This window comes from Oenanthe melanoleuca, chromosome Z (assembly GCF_029582105.1).
Source record: "Oenanthe melanoleuca isolate GR-GAL-2019-014 chromosome Z, OMel1.0, whole genome shotgun sequence".
In the NCBI taxonomy this organism is placed as follows: Eukaryota; Metazoa; Chordata; class Aves; order Passeriformes; family Muscicapidae; genus Oenanthe; species Oenanthe melanoleuca.
Window position 1 is genome coordinate 55,348,317 of NC_079362.1, and position 16,255 is coordinate 55,364,571.

General features: G+C 38.1%; 1 protein-coding gene across 1 annotated transcript in view; it reads left to right on the forward strand.

Moving 5' to 3' along the window:
- LOC130265486 (microtubule-associated serine/threonine-protein kinase 4-like) overlaps nucleotides 1-16,255 on the forward strand; it is a 91,810-nt gene that overhangs the window by 23,978 nt on the left and 51,577 nt on the right. The window contains exon 2 of the mRNA XM_056514586.1: nucleotides 5,124-5,212. Coding sequence (XP_056370561.1) covers nucleotides 5,124-5,212 — 89 coding nt within the window. The remainder of the gene's footprint in view (nucleotides 1-5,123; nucleotides 5,213-16,255) is intronic.

The window sequence follows — 16,255 nt, forward strand, 5'->3', positions numbered from 1 at the left end:
ATTTGTTCCAGTTAATATCCCACAGAACTTGTCTGGGTTCTGGAGCACATGGAAGTACTTACTGAACTGCTTTTTATGCAGAAGGCCTCTTCTTTAAAAACAAAACAAACCAACCAGACAAAATAGCCAAGACAAAATAAATTAAATTCCTCGCTTCTGTTCTGGGTTTTTGTAAGTGCTGTGTGCGATGCTGTTCAATGACTCCTCAGTGTTGATGTTGCTGCAGATAACTGTGAAGTCATACCTTAGCTACCTTCATAACAAGTTAAATATAACTGAAATAGAACTTAAATTTTACTTTCTTGTATAGCCAAAATCACAGCATCTTAGATCTTTCTAGGGACAGCATGTTCCTGCTGGGGTAGCTTTCAACTCTGCAACTTTAACACCAGAGAAATTATAACCACTTTTTCTATCCCTAGAGCCTCTATAGGAGGGCTAGTCTTGCATTATTAGTGTTTCACGTATACATGGTTAGGCTTTGCATTCTGGGTATGGGAGTAACTTCATTTTTTTGTGCTTGTATTGGCAACTCCTGGAAATTATTTGTTTGCAGCCTCTTCTTAGAATGGGAGAAATCGCCTTTTAATCTTTGCCTCCAGCTAAACCACTATATCTATTACACTAATACCAGAATTAGGATGGTGTGGAGTAGTGCTGTGCTCAGTGTAGCCTGTGAGAGGTGGTGAACTGTCATAATACTTACAGTCCAAATCCGTCTTCATTACAAGTGTAAATAGTAATAATTATAAATTATAAAGGCTAATGCCGTATTTCCCATGAAAAGTCTGGCAAGTGGTAATTTCTAACAAAATAGCCCACTTTTCCCTACTTTTTTCATATAAATAAAAGTCATTAACCTTCACTGCCAGAAATTTGTTCATTTATTAGCCCTTGTTCAGAGGAAAGAAATTCCCATTTCAGTGCCATTTCTTGATTACTGCACCGGGAAACCTGCATTTCAGCCCTGGATAAAGTATTGTCTAGAAGCGCTGCAATTCTGCTTCTGCTTTTTATTCTCTTTAATGTTTGCAGGAGATTGTGGAATGTAGCTCTGTTTTAACAGCCATACTCATAGTTGAGTCTTGTGCTTTGCTGATTTCAGTCTAACAGTTTCCCTTGTTTCTACCCAAATATCTTCTGTCTGATACAGGAAGAATTGTGGCTGTTTAAGGAGCAGAATAATCAAGCTTTGTGCAACTGCATTGATCTTTCAGAAGCTGCTTTTCACCCTGGCTTTGTTACAATAGAAGTTCAGCAAAAGCACTGTGTAGTGTCTTCTGTTTGTTTTATCATGAGTGCTTCTCATCAGAAACGCTGATTTTCTGTAGCAGCTGGAGAGGTGACTTGAAGTTAGTGCATTGGGAATGATACTGGAGCTGGGGTGAAGGAGGAATTCCCCCACAGTGAGACATGGTGAGAAGTCAGGACAGGTAGGAGTGTCAGTGACAGAGAGCTGGAGGTACGGAGAGAACCTGTCTGGGGGGCTGGATTTGGGAAACAATTAGGAAATGGTGAATCGGATGCTAAGATAAGAAGCAGTGTCGTTTGTCCAGGGCACTGCTGGTACAGTGTAAGGTCAATGACTTCCAGATAGGTAGTCACCCAAAGAGGAATATAAAGTCCAGGAAGGGGCAGAGAGGAAGGCGAAGGACAAGTGTAAACTTTCTGTGTTCAAGTTGTTTGCACGCCCCAAAGTTTAGTTGTTGTTAAATGTGACTGATTTTATTTTCTGTGTTCTCTCCTGCTCTTTTCATCTTGTAAAAAGGTTTTTGTTATTTTTTTTTGGTGGGTTTTTTTTTGTTTTTGTTTTTTTTTTGGTTTTTTTTTTTTTTATTTTTTTTATTTTTTTTGTTTTTTTGTTTTTTTTTTGGGGGGGGTTTTTGGTTTTTTTTGTTAAGTGTTTTAAGCTTTTCATCATACCTGCTGCCTGGCTTGCTAGTCTCTTCTTGGCATGCAATCTGATCACAGCATGAAATTCAAGGCTTGGAGAATTGCATTTTGAGGGTTAGTGCTCTGTGGTTTACCGAGGTTTATGTTTCCCTAAGTTACAATCCCTGTAGAGTGTTCCTGCTTGTGTGTAACTTTATTGCAGACAAAGAGGCTTTATTTCAGGACTGCCTCTTATCAGTTGGTTTATCTTGTCAGATTTGAATGGGAGAAGAATAGTTTTATGAAAACAATAGAAGGGGGGGAAAGTTACTTGATGTGTTCAGAGATCTAGAAAAACTATTTTGTCTGCAGAAGGGTTTTAACTTCTGAGATTCCTTTGTGTAAGGAAGATTGCTGTTTCAAGGCTAAATACAGTTCAGTAAGTAATGCTTTGATACTTCCTTTGTGCCACCCTGCTTCCCATTTGTGGTGTTCTGGCAGCTTAGATCATCTTTCAAGGTTCCCTGAAGTTTCTTTTTTTTTCCATCCACAAAATGCCTTCTTTATAACAGCATTATTTTGGGGAAGGAATTATGTTTCACAGATTATACAGGATGGATTACATTGTTTCAAAATCTTTGTGAAGCACAGCTGAAAGACAAAGCTTACAGTGAGAGTTCTAGGATGGATTTGTCCTTCATGCAGTGAGTTGCATCTTACCTTACTGGTAAAGCAAATAGAGGACACTTTGTATCTATTATTTCTCAATAGAACATTTCATTTAAGTACGATAGAAGATAAATTCTATCTGCAGCCACATTTGACCAAGTAGCAAAGATGTTTTTGAAATGGCAGTGGAGGGGAAAGATTTCTTGTTATGTAGGATCTTGATATTGAGCGTATGCCATCGTAATCCCCAGAATATTAAAAACTCACAGCCTCCAAAAAAAGGCTCCCAAAGATAGGTTTAGTTAGATGTCTTTGATAATGATTTGTGAAAGACATTGCACATTCAGCTGAGAAATGTAAAGATTGGATATTAGTGTAAAAGTGAATACAAGACATTTCTTTATTTGCATAGGAAATTATTGCAAAAGCGATAAAAGTCTTAATTTCTACAAGTAAGAGCAAGTGATAAGTAAGTGGAAGGAATCATCCTTACAGCAAAATCTCTGAAGGGTATCTAAAATTATTGTGCTTCAAATGTATTGCTTTCTTTTGCCAGAAGTTGTGGCAATCCTTTAAGTCCCAGACTTTAGCCATGCAAAACTGCTTTCAAGTCACATAATGGGTGCTGTGAGCCCCAGCCTGCACCACAGATGTTGATAGTGATACCATCACATCATCGTGGATAGATGCAATCTCTGTGTCTTTTAATTAATGTCTAATGAGTACCAGAAGTTTTTCCTGGGTTCAGTTTTAGGTTGGAGAATTGCAAAGAGACAGTTATTCAAGCTTTTAAAACAAGACTAGGAGATAAAGAAAGGAAAGCTAGCAAAAATATGGTGACATTGCATGAAGCCAGAAAGAAAATTTTGGACCATTCTTCAATAAGAGAGGAATTCAATGGTTCTTTAGCTGGAAAAAATTTAGAGAAGGGAGCAAACAATTAAAACTTTGTTGTCTAATGGAATATGGAATGTTTGTTCAGGTTTTACGATTGGAAAAGTAGAAATTCATCTAGACAGATTAGGAAAAACATACATGTGTACTTTCACTTTCAAAAATTTCTTCCTTTTTGTTTGGCTTAAAAATGGCAGTATATGTTTTGAATAACTTTTGACTTTTCCAGTACTCTACATGTGAAACTTGAAACAATTTTGTACACTCTTTTCTTAGAAAGGTCTGCAGTAATGATACACTTATGGGTTAATCACAATCAAGTAATACGGCAAAACTTTGTGCAGTGTGCAAATGGATTTTGCATTAACCTGTTAGAGATTTGGGAGTGGCACTCTTGCTGCTTCACAAAGCATTTTTCAAGGAGAGTGGTTGTAGTATTTGACTTCTTTTGCATATTGCAGATACCATCTATTCTGATTTAATACTCAACTTTTCCTTAACCTTTTTTTTCCTTTATTTTCCATGTCTTCTGTATTACTTTGGAGTACTTATGCATCTGTTTTTCCTTATGCTATAAACTCCATCCATTCTTTTGCCCTTTATTCAATTTAACCATATCAGATGAATGAATCTTCCTTTCTGGCTGTTACATAATAGAAATCATCATACTGTTACAAAATTCTTGGGTTTTTTTTGAGATGTCTACAAATTAGATCTGAATCTGCTTCTCTTGTAATCTGCTTTGATAATTAAATCTTTTTGTATAAATTTTCCCCATTTTAGTAGTTTGGAATTTTTGAAATCTTCGCAGAAAAAATTCTGATTGCAGTGCTGTAAAGATTAGCATATGCACTTCAGTTTATACACAGCTAAGGCCTCTAAGTTCAGGATAATATTTTCCTTCTGCAGGAATGTTTGGAGTGTTAGTGATTTATATTTATGAGACTATTCTTTATAGTAGAATGAGTGAAAAAGAAAACTGCTTCTGCCAACAAATATATAAAAACTCTATGATGTATTTAAGAAAAATACTTACTTTCCCAAGTTTAATGGATGTGTTAATTTACTTTTTATCTTGTTTAATGATCTTGTGATATGGGAAATTAGTGGCTTTGCATATGAAAAATGTACAAGTAAAAAAATGTATTCATCTTGTAAGTTATCGTCTGTTCCATTGTCAGGAGGCACAGATGTGACATTTATCTCAGTAATTAGATTTATAATTATTATATCATTCTCAGATTGATCAATCTTGCTCTCTGTCATGTGATTTCAAGCTACAGTTGATGCAACAGAAATATGTGTAGTCATTGAATGGTAAAACTCGAGGCTGTGTTTCATGTTATATTTATTTTTATATTTTATAAAAGGTGTATGGCAGATAAGCTGTAGTCAGAGAAGAGTATTTGTAAATGACTCTACGGGGAAATGCTGGTCATTGCACAGAACGGCAAACGTGCAAGACTGAAAAGTATCCATGGTGTATTTTCTTTGAAAACTTCTGGTTTTTCCATTATCCATTATGATTGTAGACTTCCTGGACATGCCTACAAAAACAACAATAGCTCTAATTTTTAATAGGAAGCTGGGAAGTCAAGGAACTCAGTAGCAGAATCTCAAAACGCCCATATGTGGTACATACTGTATTTCTGATGCTAATGTCTTCTTTCCTCTCTTTTTGCCCACAGCTGTAGAACAAGTAACAGGAAGAGTTTGATGGGCAGTAGCCAGTCTCCAGCTCTGCCTCGGCCTCATTCACCACTCTCAGCTCATACAGGTGATTTTTTAACTACTACTGCTATTATGAAATTCTTGGAGTGTCTCTATAACTGAAGGAAAACTTACTCTACTATTCTTTTCACTGTTTGTAATAGCAAAAAGTTGCATGTCATTCCATCCAGATTTCTGTTTTAAATTTAGATCTATAAATCCTATGTTATGATCAGGAGCAGTCCAAAAATACCATGTAGCTATTTTTTATTTTCCTACCTTGCATTCTGATGCCGCCATTGCCCTTCCTGTAGCTTACACCACATAAAGAAGGTAGTAGAGTCTGTATTACATTATGTTTCTGGAACTTCTGCTCCCCAGGATTTGTAATGTCAGGCACTTTGCTGTGCTTCACTTTGCATGGCAATAAATTGATCATAATTTTGTTTTTTCTTCTAAAACATCTGAAACACTTAAAGCTTGAATGAATGTCCATAAATAATTTTTTTTTAATAATAATTGCCTTAATTCTCAAAAAGGAACATTTTAAGCATATCACCTCGCATTTCCACAGAGGTTATTGTCTTTTTATTTTTGAGGGTGCATTGGCTGTAACCATAGGCCAAAATGAAAGCACCACACTAATCCTTGTGTAATCAATGGCACTGAATACTCTGGAGAACTGCTCTCAAGGAGATGCTAAACAAGAAAGTGCAGAACTTCACATGAATTTTTGAGGTATATTAAGGTATCTCCAGTTTTCTTGTGGAAGCAATATTCTTAGGGAAAATATGGTGGTGCTTCTCACTTCCAGAAAGCAGCTGTCACAGCTAGGAATCCAGGCAACATGAAGATCTGTGAAGAGTTCAAGGCAGCAGAGCATTTAGAACAACCAAGTAAATCATGGTGAATACTGTTTAGAAACTGAAAAATTAAATGTTAGAATGTTTGGAATGCTGTTTCGGGTCTCCCAAATATAGAAATTTCCGTTTGGAAGAGAAGATTGTGGTCACCATAAAAAGCGTCTTTGGTTGTGCTGGTGCTAGCTTGAGGAAAGCAGTAACAGTGCTTGCTGTAATGTGACTGCTGCTGTGACTATACCACCTGTTTGGAAATGGAAACCTTGGACCAGTGATGCCTAATGAACTCAGAAGTATGGACTGACCAGCACGTTACTTGGGATTTGGATGTAGTTTGTATATTTGATAAATGCTGGAAAGTTCCTCTCTGGCAGTAGACTCAAGCTTTTTCAGCAAGTTGTTTCATCTGTTGAATTGATTTCGCAAACAGTGAAAGAGAAATAATACTGCTGATGTCACAGCTATTGTCAAGTGTCTTGGAAGGTTGAATGCCAATTCAGTAAGTAAAAACACAGATTAGGTGTAAGTGGTTCTTTTTCATAAGGTTAGCACTATGTACTACTTACTCAAAAACGTATTACAAGAGTCTGACAACTTCTCCAACTGCATAGGATACAGCAGGTTCTCTTATTTGGATACTTCCAAAGGCATGTGTGCTAGACACTTAAGCAGCACTGGTAAATCTCACAGTAAATCTCATCACATATATGAGATGAAAAATTGCATGTGCATGGACAGCTCTGTTATTAGCTTGCTTCTGTGAATGGTTAATTATAGTAGATAGTCACACAACCATTGGCTTCTAGCTTAGCTGGCTAGTGTGCCTAGACAAGTCTTTACATCAAATATCTGTGAATGTAATCCTAATCCACACAAATAAAAAACCACACAAATTAATAAGCTAAACATTTTCCTCTGCATAGGTGGTAGGAGTTCAGTGTTTCAAGTGTTTAATGCGAAGTGATAATGTCATACTTGAGCAGCTGGATTTATAGTGATCCTGTTATTTCTGTGTTGTCATAGCTACCAGGTGTTGAACTACCCTAGCACCTGCACACTCAAATTGCCTCCCTGCTCTCCATGGTGGCATGTACTGAAGGCCTGTTTCCTTGGAAACTGACGTAGAGGCGTGTGACAAGAGACTGTGTGTGCTGTACAGCTGCCTAGGTTTATTCTTCTTGGCCCTCCTTGGCTGAGAGGAGTTACTCCAAGTCAGAGAGGCCACCTTGACTCCCCTGAGAGTACCTGGTATATCTCCTGTCCAGCTATAGATGATTTTAGGGTCTTTTTTGGATCTGAGGTTCTGTTAGAAAAGTTCTTTAAATTGAAAGTTTTTACTTTATAGGCTGTTATTTTATGGCCGGGTCATCTGCCTGGAGCATGTACCTCAAGCTTTAAGTTTCAGAGAGACTGAAGATGATCCGCTAAAACATTCACATATTTCTTTGAAACATTTGCTATTGGAAGAGGAAACAATAGGAGAAGGAGAGGCAAACAGAAGAGCTTCCAAGCATGTAGCAAGCTGAATGTGCAGGAAAGTATCAGTGCTTATATTTACTGAAAACAGGTTTATTCATCAGACTGTTCTTGGCTGAAGTGTGGTAACATACATTTTTGACACCCATGTTCTAGCGAGGTTGTGCAGAATTTGAAGGACATTGGAGAGCATGTGCTCTAGAGAAGTTTTTCGTGGGTGTTAGAGTTCTGTTTCCTTCAAGCAGTCTTCCCAGGTGAGTGTGGGCTGAGGATCAGGCTGCATGGATGCTAATATTTGATGTAACATTTGATGCTAACGTGGATGCTAACTTTTGTGAGACCATTGCACAATTTCTTGTCAGTTGGTTGTCAAAGGAAAATACTGAATCTGCCTTTTATGGGATTCAGTCTTAACTGATGAGAAAGCTAGGAACTTCAGCCATTGAGGCCTCTTTCAGTATCACCTATCGTAGAAACCTTTAGCTTCCTCATGTTGCATGTTAGGCTTTTTCTTCTATTGGATCCCACTCCTGTACTCCCTACTCTCAAGGTGCTCCATCCATCTCTGGGGAGAGCCTGCTGTTGCCCTTCTAAAAGAGTTACATTCATTGCTCTTACTTAAGTGGACTAAATTCTTAATGTTTGTACCATCTTAGTTTCCAGCTAGGGTTAAAGCACAACAAAGGGTTAAATTAGTACCCTGCAGTAACAGCTAATACCATGCAGCTGCTCACCCACTCACACCATCCCCCTACAGCAGGCAAAAAAAGTAGAAAAAAAATTGAAAGTAAAACTTGTGAGTTGAGATTAGAACAGTTTAATAATTGAAACATAAAAAAATACAATATTACTACTGAAGATAATAATAACAATAATAATTCTAATGTAAATGAGAGAGTAGTGTATAATACCCAAGAGAAACAAGTGAGGCACAATACACAAAGTCTCACCAGCTGCTGCCCAATGCCCAGCCCATCCCCCAGCAGCAGTCAGCCCCTCCTGGCAGTCAGCTCCCCACAGTTTACATCCTGGACATGATGTTCTGTGGTGTGGAACATCCCTTTGGCCTGTTCAGGTCAGCTGTCCTGGCCAAGCTCCTTCCCAGTGTTTGTGCACGTGTTCACTGATGGGGAATGGGACACTGAAAGGTCCTTGGCTAAGGGTAAGCCCTGCTCAGCAGCAGCTAAAACATCAGTGTGCTACTAGCATTACTCTCATGAATCCAAAGCACAGCACTGTACCAGTGACTAAGAAGAAAATTCTGTCCCAGCTGAAATCAGTTTGTCCTTTACTCTAGACTGTTGAAGTTGAATGTATTCAAAATTGTCACACTCTTGAAAATCCACCCAGGATCAACTTACTTTAGTTATCATCTTAATAGTCTTTAGTGTTGTCCTTGACTTTGTGCATAGTGCTGAGATTGTTGGCATTGCTTGGGATTCATTGCCCCAGAGGCATCTGAACTGAGTATTTTTATTCTTTGTGAGGACACCCTTGGATTCCCTAATAACCTTTTCCCTTCAACATTAATTCATTGCATGTTGAGAGCAAGCCAAATACATGCTCGGTTACCTCTGTTTGCATGGCATTTTATTTGGACCACTAGTTTAAGCTACTTGTTTTTTTTCCCCCAAGACCTCCCATCTCTGAGGACAGAAAAGTGCTATAAGTCCTCTGTGTCAAATGTAGCAAAATGAGTGAAGGTGTGTCCCAGAATCTCAAGGTGGAGCTCTCTTAGAGTGCACTGCGTAAGCACTCCTGCCAATACCAAGCTTTGCTCAATATTATTTTCATCTTTGATATCTGCAGAGGAATTATTTAGAGGTCTGGCTGCACCTTTGGAAGCAATGTGCCATTACTTCAGATCTACTAAAGAGCTCAGGCAGCTGCTGTTTAATCAAAAACTGGATTTGAGTTAGCCAAAACAGATTGGATGTGAATAGGATTGTTCTGTTTTAGAGGACAAGAATCTTGAATGTAAGCATTTTTCTTCAAAGTGCGTTTTATACCCATGTTCTTCCTTGTAGTCCTGTTTTTCATAAAGATGTAGTCTGAACTGGAGGTAATCAGCTATTATCTAGTATAGATAGATGTTCTTTGAGGAGGATCAGTGGCCCAAGTTTAGGGTAATAATAATTGACCCATTTGAGAAAGCCTAATATAGATATCTCAGGCAAATTACCCTTTCCCCCCTCCACAGTTTTCGTTATTTGCTCTGGAGATAATGGAAGATTTTTCCTACAAGGGGTTGGTTCATTGTTAATCTTTGCAGATGCAACCTAATTTGGACAAACACTGAATACTTAATGGAATATTTTAAATACTTAATGGAATTTTTTAGCTGTTAGCCTTACCATCCCAGTCATACCCAGATCCATGTCAGATGGCAGGGAGAAGCAGTGAGACAACACCACACTGATGAAGTAAGCAGATTGTGCAGAGTGCAAGTAGTGCATGAGTGGCACTTGTCAGGGAGGGGATAGATCTGAGTGTAAGTAACAGTGACCATAAAGCTTCTGGGCTACACTAAAAAGATATTAGAGTAGGACGTAGTCCAAGGCTTGGGAGCATACAGAGAGGTCCTAAGACTGAGGATAATAAACAGAATAGGAAAAAGACTGTGTGCAACAGATCTTACATATCTCTGTTATATGTGTTAATTGCTAATAAAATATATGCAAGTCCATTTTCCTCTGTTGGAGGACCTGTAGCTGTTTGCGGACATAATTTGTGTCTGGAAAATCAGACTTTAATTTGCAGCTGAAGTCTCTTGCTATGCCTTATGCATACATGTAAAGATCACACAGTATCAGCTTTCACTACATAAAGTGTTTCTGTTTCTTGCAAAAATAGAAAACGTGCTAGGTAATATCTTTAGGCTCATAATTATTACCAACTGTCTTAGATCAGTTGTCTGGACATCCTTTGCCTTTAGTATTTATGCTGGAAGGTGTTAAACCTGCTGAAAAGCATTTCTGATTTTTCCATGAGCTGTTGATTATATTGAGAATTTTGGGAAACTTAAGAGTTGCAGCTTTAGCTTGGATGGTACCTGGTGCCCATGTCATTAATGGGCTTTTCTACCTGACTGTCAAATGCTGTGTAGACAAGTCATCTGCAGCACGCAGCCTGCAAAGTGAATGATTATAATCTCAGCAAGTCAGGGCATTCAGGTGTCCCCACCTCAGTAGTCACAGGAGCTTCTTCATAAGAATGATACTAACCCCTAAGGATTAATAGTCACGTGTAATGCTTTTTAATTGTATCTGCTGAAGGAGCAAGTTTTAGCTGTTAGGAGCAATGCTGTAAATTTTATTTGTTTGTATTTTAAGGATTTTCCATGTGATGCCACTGAGATGACTAGGACAAGAATTGTAAGATAAGTAGGAAATTGATAACCTCCACTCCCACTTTATAATCTTACTCATTTTAGCACAAGCTTGTTTTTACTCTTAAACAATTGAGTCACCAGGTTTTGTTTTTGTGGCCAAACATTTTATTCTTCTCATAAGTGACATCGGCATAAAATTACTATAATTTATACAAATTTGGAAGAAATAGTATTGGAGAGCTGTGTTGAAGTGACTGAATGACTGGAATAAAAAAGCATGAAATTGCAATATGCAACATTTTGTACTGGAGAACCTGTAACAGAAATGTCTCTGATAAACTGTGAACTCACCTATTATAAGGAATTTAGGTAAGGGTCTGACTGCATTTTCTGGATAACGTGTTGCTTTCAAGGACCAGTGTAGGGCAGTTTAGAAAATGAAATCTCAGAAGATGCATAAAGGAAGTAATTTTCAATTTAACTTCGGAAGATTTCATGCCACTGTATAGTGTCCTGGTTAGATTTCATCTGGAATACTGCATGCATTTATTTCATACCTATTCAGGTGGGATCATGCAGGGGCAAGGGCTGATAGAATGTGTGAGATCTCTGTATAATACTGAAAGCTAAGTAATAGCTTCTCTGGGAACAGAAGACTGGAAGATGGTACTGTCATCTAAACCAGTCAGAATTGCGGGTTTTTTTTCCCTTCATAGAGTAGGAAGAGAAACACATGCTGGCCATGTATACTGCAACATGAGGGGTCTTAAAGAATTGTCTACCCAAGTATGGCAGGGACAAGCCCAACTTTTTCTGTGAGTTTGGATAAATCTATAAATGGGTATAAGACCCCAAACAACTTGCTTAATGAAGCTTTAAAGTGACCTTATGATTGTTCATGTACCCTGAGTTGCAGGCATAAGAGAAATGCCGACAAGATATTCTCAAGAGATCAGAACAACAAAAAAAATGTCACTGGAAACTTTAGAAAATCAAAGAACTTGGACAAAAGGTTTACTGCAACATTCTGTCAGCATCAAACACTTCTCAATGTGTTGACTTGGCCCATTTAACTTCGCAAACATTAAGGCTGTTTGATTTTAAGTTACTCAGAAATTCTAAGAGGGAATGAGAAGAAGGAAAAGGAGGGAAAAGCAAAAGGGATACAGAAGACCCCACATTCAGTAAGCAACCTCTGGGTTCCATCAGTGTTCAGACAGAACTTCCCTGAGGAGGTGGGGTCTAGATGATGTGATGGCCTCATGCTCTGCCTTAAATATCCCTGGCCTTCCTGAGCCCTTTCCCCAGGTGGGATTTCTGCACATTTGGCCACTCAGGAGCTGGGTTAGGGCCTCCAGAGGTGGCGTGTGGGGCATTGCCTCCACTGGGCCAGTGAGCAGCATCTCTGTTGGGTTGGGATGCAGGCTGTAGGGGGTGGGGGGCACTGCCTTGTCAGGGTAAGGTCTGACCTGCCCTTTTCCTCAGCACACATGCACCCCAAAATGCCTCAAGACATCAGTCTCTCACAATGAGATTACATGATACAATTCCCTAAAGCAAAATTAAAGTTCAGGTAGGTTTTACCTCCACTTGTAATCCTATTTCTAGGATTTTTCAGGCTTGTGTAGGGCTTTCTGGGTGGACACTGGTAGAGTGCTGGCTGTTCATACGCTGCTCTCACTGTGCCAGGGCTCACTGCTTGCATCACATAATTTAGTTGGAGAGATGTACTTTAGTTAGCAACATTGAAGCATAGCAATTGATAAAGGTGTTTGCACCATACATTTTAAAGGAAAGAAGGACTATGCTTGTAAATTAATGAGGCCCAATAGTGTGTTTTTGTGGTGAAGTATGGACATGCTAGAATCTGGGATATAAAAATCTGGGATATAATGCCATATTTTGAAAGAAAACTAAAAGGAAAATAATACAGTATATCAATTACTCTGATTACTGTCACATAGAATTATAAAAACAGATCTGCTAAAACAAAACTTTTTTATGTAGTCTTGCTTTTGGGTGCAGTAAATGGTTGTGGAAATTTCAAATCATCTACTAGTTTAAGGACAAGAGAAGAAAATCTAAGTAGTAAGTTGCATGCAGATAGAAATTAAATCATGTAGAAATAGCACTCTCAGTATTTAAATAGTGGTTAGAACATAGAGACCTTTCTTGCAGATGGATTTAACAATCATACAGGCCTTCCTTGTCATAGCTGGGGAAAGTTGTTTGCTATTTTCAGGTATAGTTAATCCAGGTTTTTAAATTGCCTGAGCTCCTCACATGACTGAACCTTTTTGGAAGGCATCTGCAGAAGTATTCAGAATTATTCTACTGTCCAGCTGTATGCTCTGCTGACTGATGCTATTTGTTATAGGAAGAAAGTCAGACCTGTAACTGCAGGTGGATGATGGCTTGTATATTGTTCAGTTTACAGTCTGGGTTCATCACCATGTCAGCTGACACAGAGGAATTTAGGACCCGTTGTTATATTGTAATAATGGGGCACTGATGTACTGTGGTACCTTTTAAGAAAAATTCAAACTGTCTTTGATCCATCAGGAATTTGGGATAACAATTACCATTAATCTAGTAATTCCTCCACACTAAGGGAAAGTCATCGCATCTGAAACTTTATTTTGTAAGTGGTCAGCTATTAAAAATGCATTAATAATATACAGTGACTGTAATAAGATTTTTTAAAAATATTTGAAACATCTTCCCTCAGTGGCATGGCACAAATATCTTGAAGCTACTTGCAAAACAATCACAGTTTAATTGTCTTGATACAGTTTTCTTAACAATAGGTTCTTGCAGAATGAGCTGCCTTGTGTGTTGTTATGAAGCAGAGTATTGTTTTGGTGCGTTGATTGCCTATTCATTGTGTCTCCCAGAGGATGCTGGAGTTATTTATCTAATATCTGAGCACTAGTCCACTTTACTTTACCAGATCAGACACTTGGGCAGTAACCTCAGTCACACAGAGATACTGTAGGACTAAAACATAAAATACAAGTATATTCCAAAAACAGGGGGCTTTGACTCCTCATCGAGGCTTCGTGTATGGACAGAGAGGTAACTGGCACTGGGTTTTATTTGAAAGTCTCCCCGATGTTGACTTGCAGATGGGTGGATGAATGCTGTGTTGGGTGGAGGTCACATGTAGGATTCTGCTTCCAACCTGTCTTGCTCCTCTGGAATACTACACCTTACATCTCTAATAGCACTAGCTGTTCCTTCAGTCATTAGGGGTGTGTATTTTCATTCTTTGTTTCCAGGTTTGTTTGAGTTCTTAGGACTTCTAGATAAACCTTCAGGATTTAGTATCTCCAGGTATTATGCATATGGCGTCAGTGGTCTTGTTATTTTAGAAGTTGATTTGCTATTGAAAGTAATGCTTGCAAGTTGATTTTCCTAGTAACAGGATCTGATGCTCTTCCTGAGTAAGACTTTGACTTCTTCAGTTTTTGTCTGTAAGGAAGTGATCTATGTTGATTCTAGCAACATAGTTTGCAGCATTGTGTCTCCACAAATCCAAATTCACACCAACAGCTATAAAATTGTTGCATTATTTAATCATATTTTTTGCTTTCTTACGAAGTTTTTGTGTATATTTTAACTTATGGACAGTAACGCGTGTCCTTGATGTTTATTTAAACGTATTTGTATCCATATATAACTTCAGCTAGCAAAAAAAAGGAATTGGTTTGCAAAGTCCCATATTCTGATTGGTAAAACTGTTTCCTGTCAAAAGCTGTTACTGTCTCACAATGTTAGGACTAATTCTGTGCTCTTCTGCCAGAGTTCAAAGTAACATCTTTGTCTTTTTTTACTTAGATAAGTCCACAACACACTCCAAATTATAGCTGATTTTTTTCTAGTGCAGCTGTTAAAGTTTATGGCCATGTTTTATCTGCACAGTGTTACATTTTTTTTATTTTTTTTTTTTAGCTTAGCTTTGTTAAATAAGCTCTGGTAGCAGAAAAAAAATCCAGTTAGCTGCTAAATCGAATGAACTGTTGCTCTTAGTAATTTGGTGTTTACAGTTGATGCAGGATAAGAATAAATTTTGTTAGTCCCCAGGTAGAGATTGGAATCTGTGGCCCTCTGTTCCAGGGCCGTTCAGGGAATGAAAATCCTTGCCACCTTGAAATTATTGAGGCCCTCAGAAGTGTCTGAAGGATAATGAAGAATCTGGGATCCTGAGGGGATGCAGAAAATGTGGGGAGGACATAATTCTGCCATGACAGATTAATGAGCAAAAAGAACTTGGGGGTTATAGGCCAGTGCGAGTGGAATCCGTGTCTCTTGGGGCTGTGGGAAGAGCAGCTGCAAAGATGTGATTTAAGCTCAGCTCAAAAAGCACCTTGCATCTGCTTCTAGATGGAAAAGGAGGAGGGTGGTGTGGGGATGTGTGTTGGCTACCTAATTGCTCAATGATTATGCTTTCTCATATAGAATTAATACGATCTGTTACGGGCATCACTGTGATAAATGTGGTGTTAATTCAAACATTTGAATAGCTGGCTATATAGGAGCTATTTTTTTTTCTATTAATTGCTTTTGTTGCTGTCTCATTTATGTCCAAAAATAAAATGCTACAACAATTGCATTGGTTGTTTTCTGTTTTCATGTATTGCTTCTTCAGTAATTTTAAAGAAAAGTTTAAGGAATGACTGATTGTTAGATGTATGCCAGTGCTACTTAAGTTGGATCCTTTTGGCTTTTTTGGGGGGTGTGTTGGGTTTTTTGCGGGAGAGGTAGGTTGGTTTTTTTTTTTTGGGGTTTGAGTTTTTTTGTGTATGTCTCATTGTTTGGGGGGGTTATTTTGTAGGTTTTTTGGGTTTTTTAGTGGTCATTTTTTTCCTTCTAAGGGAAGGAATACAATTTCTCCTCTAAGTGTGCAGGCTGAAGGGCGGAGGTGGCAGAATCAGCTCTCAGCAGCTGCTGCCTTTCTGCACTTGTGGTGGTCCACAGGAGCTCAGGTGTTCTAACAGGAAGGAATAAAACCCAAAGTTGAAACCTGTTCACAAAATGCAGTTAAGGGTGAGAAAGTTCAGTTCAGTGTGTTTTTTGTCTGCTTGTTTGTTTTGAAGATTAAAAAAAAAGAGCAGTGAAAAAAAATTGCAATAAAGCTTGTGGAAATGCTGTAGAGACTTCGTGTATGGGCTAAATCTATCTGATAATGATTGTTTTATCTTTCAATATTTGTATAATTTTTAAAAAAGCCTTTTTTTTCTGACATTAAAAATGTTCTTTCAAGCTAATTTACTGGTTTCTTTAAACATTAATTATCAAATTGTTTTGAGAATTTTTAAATTAAAAAGCTGAATGAACAGTTGACTACGAGTTACAAAATCCAGTCACTAAAATCCAGTATAAATGAAAAATGAGTCAGAATAAGATTGCGTTTCAGAATTTATTTTCAGAGAGACTATGAGAG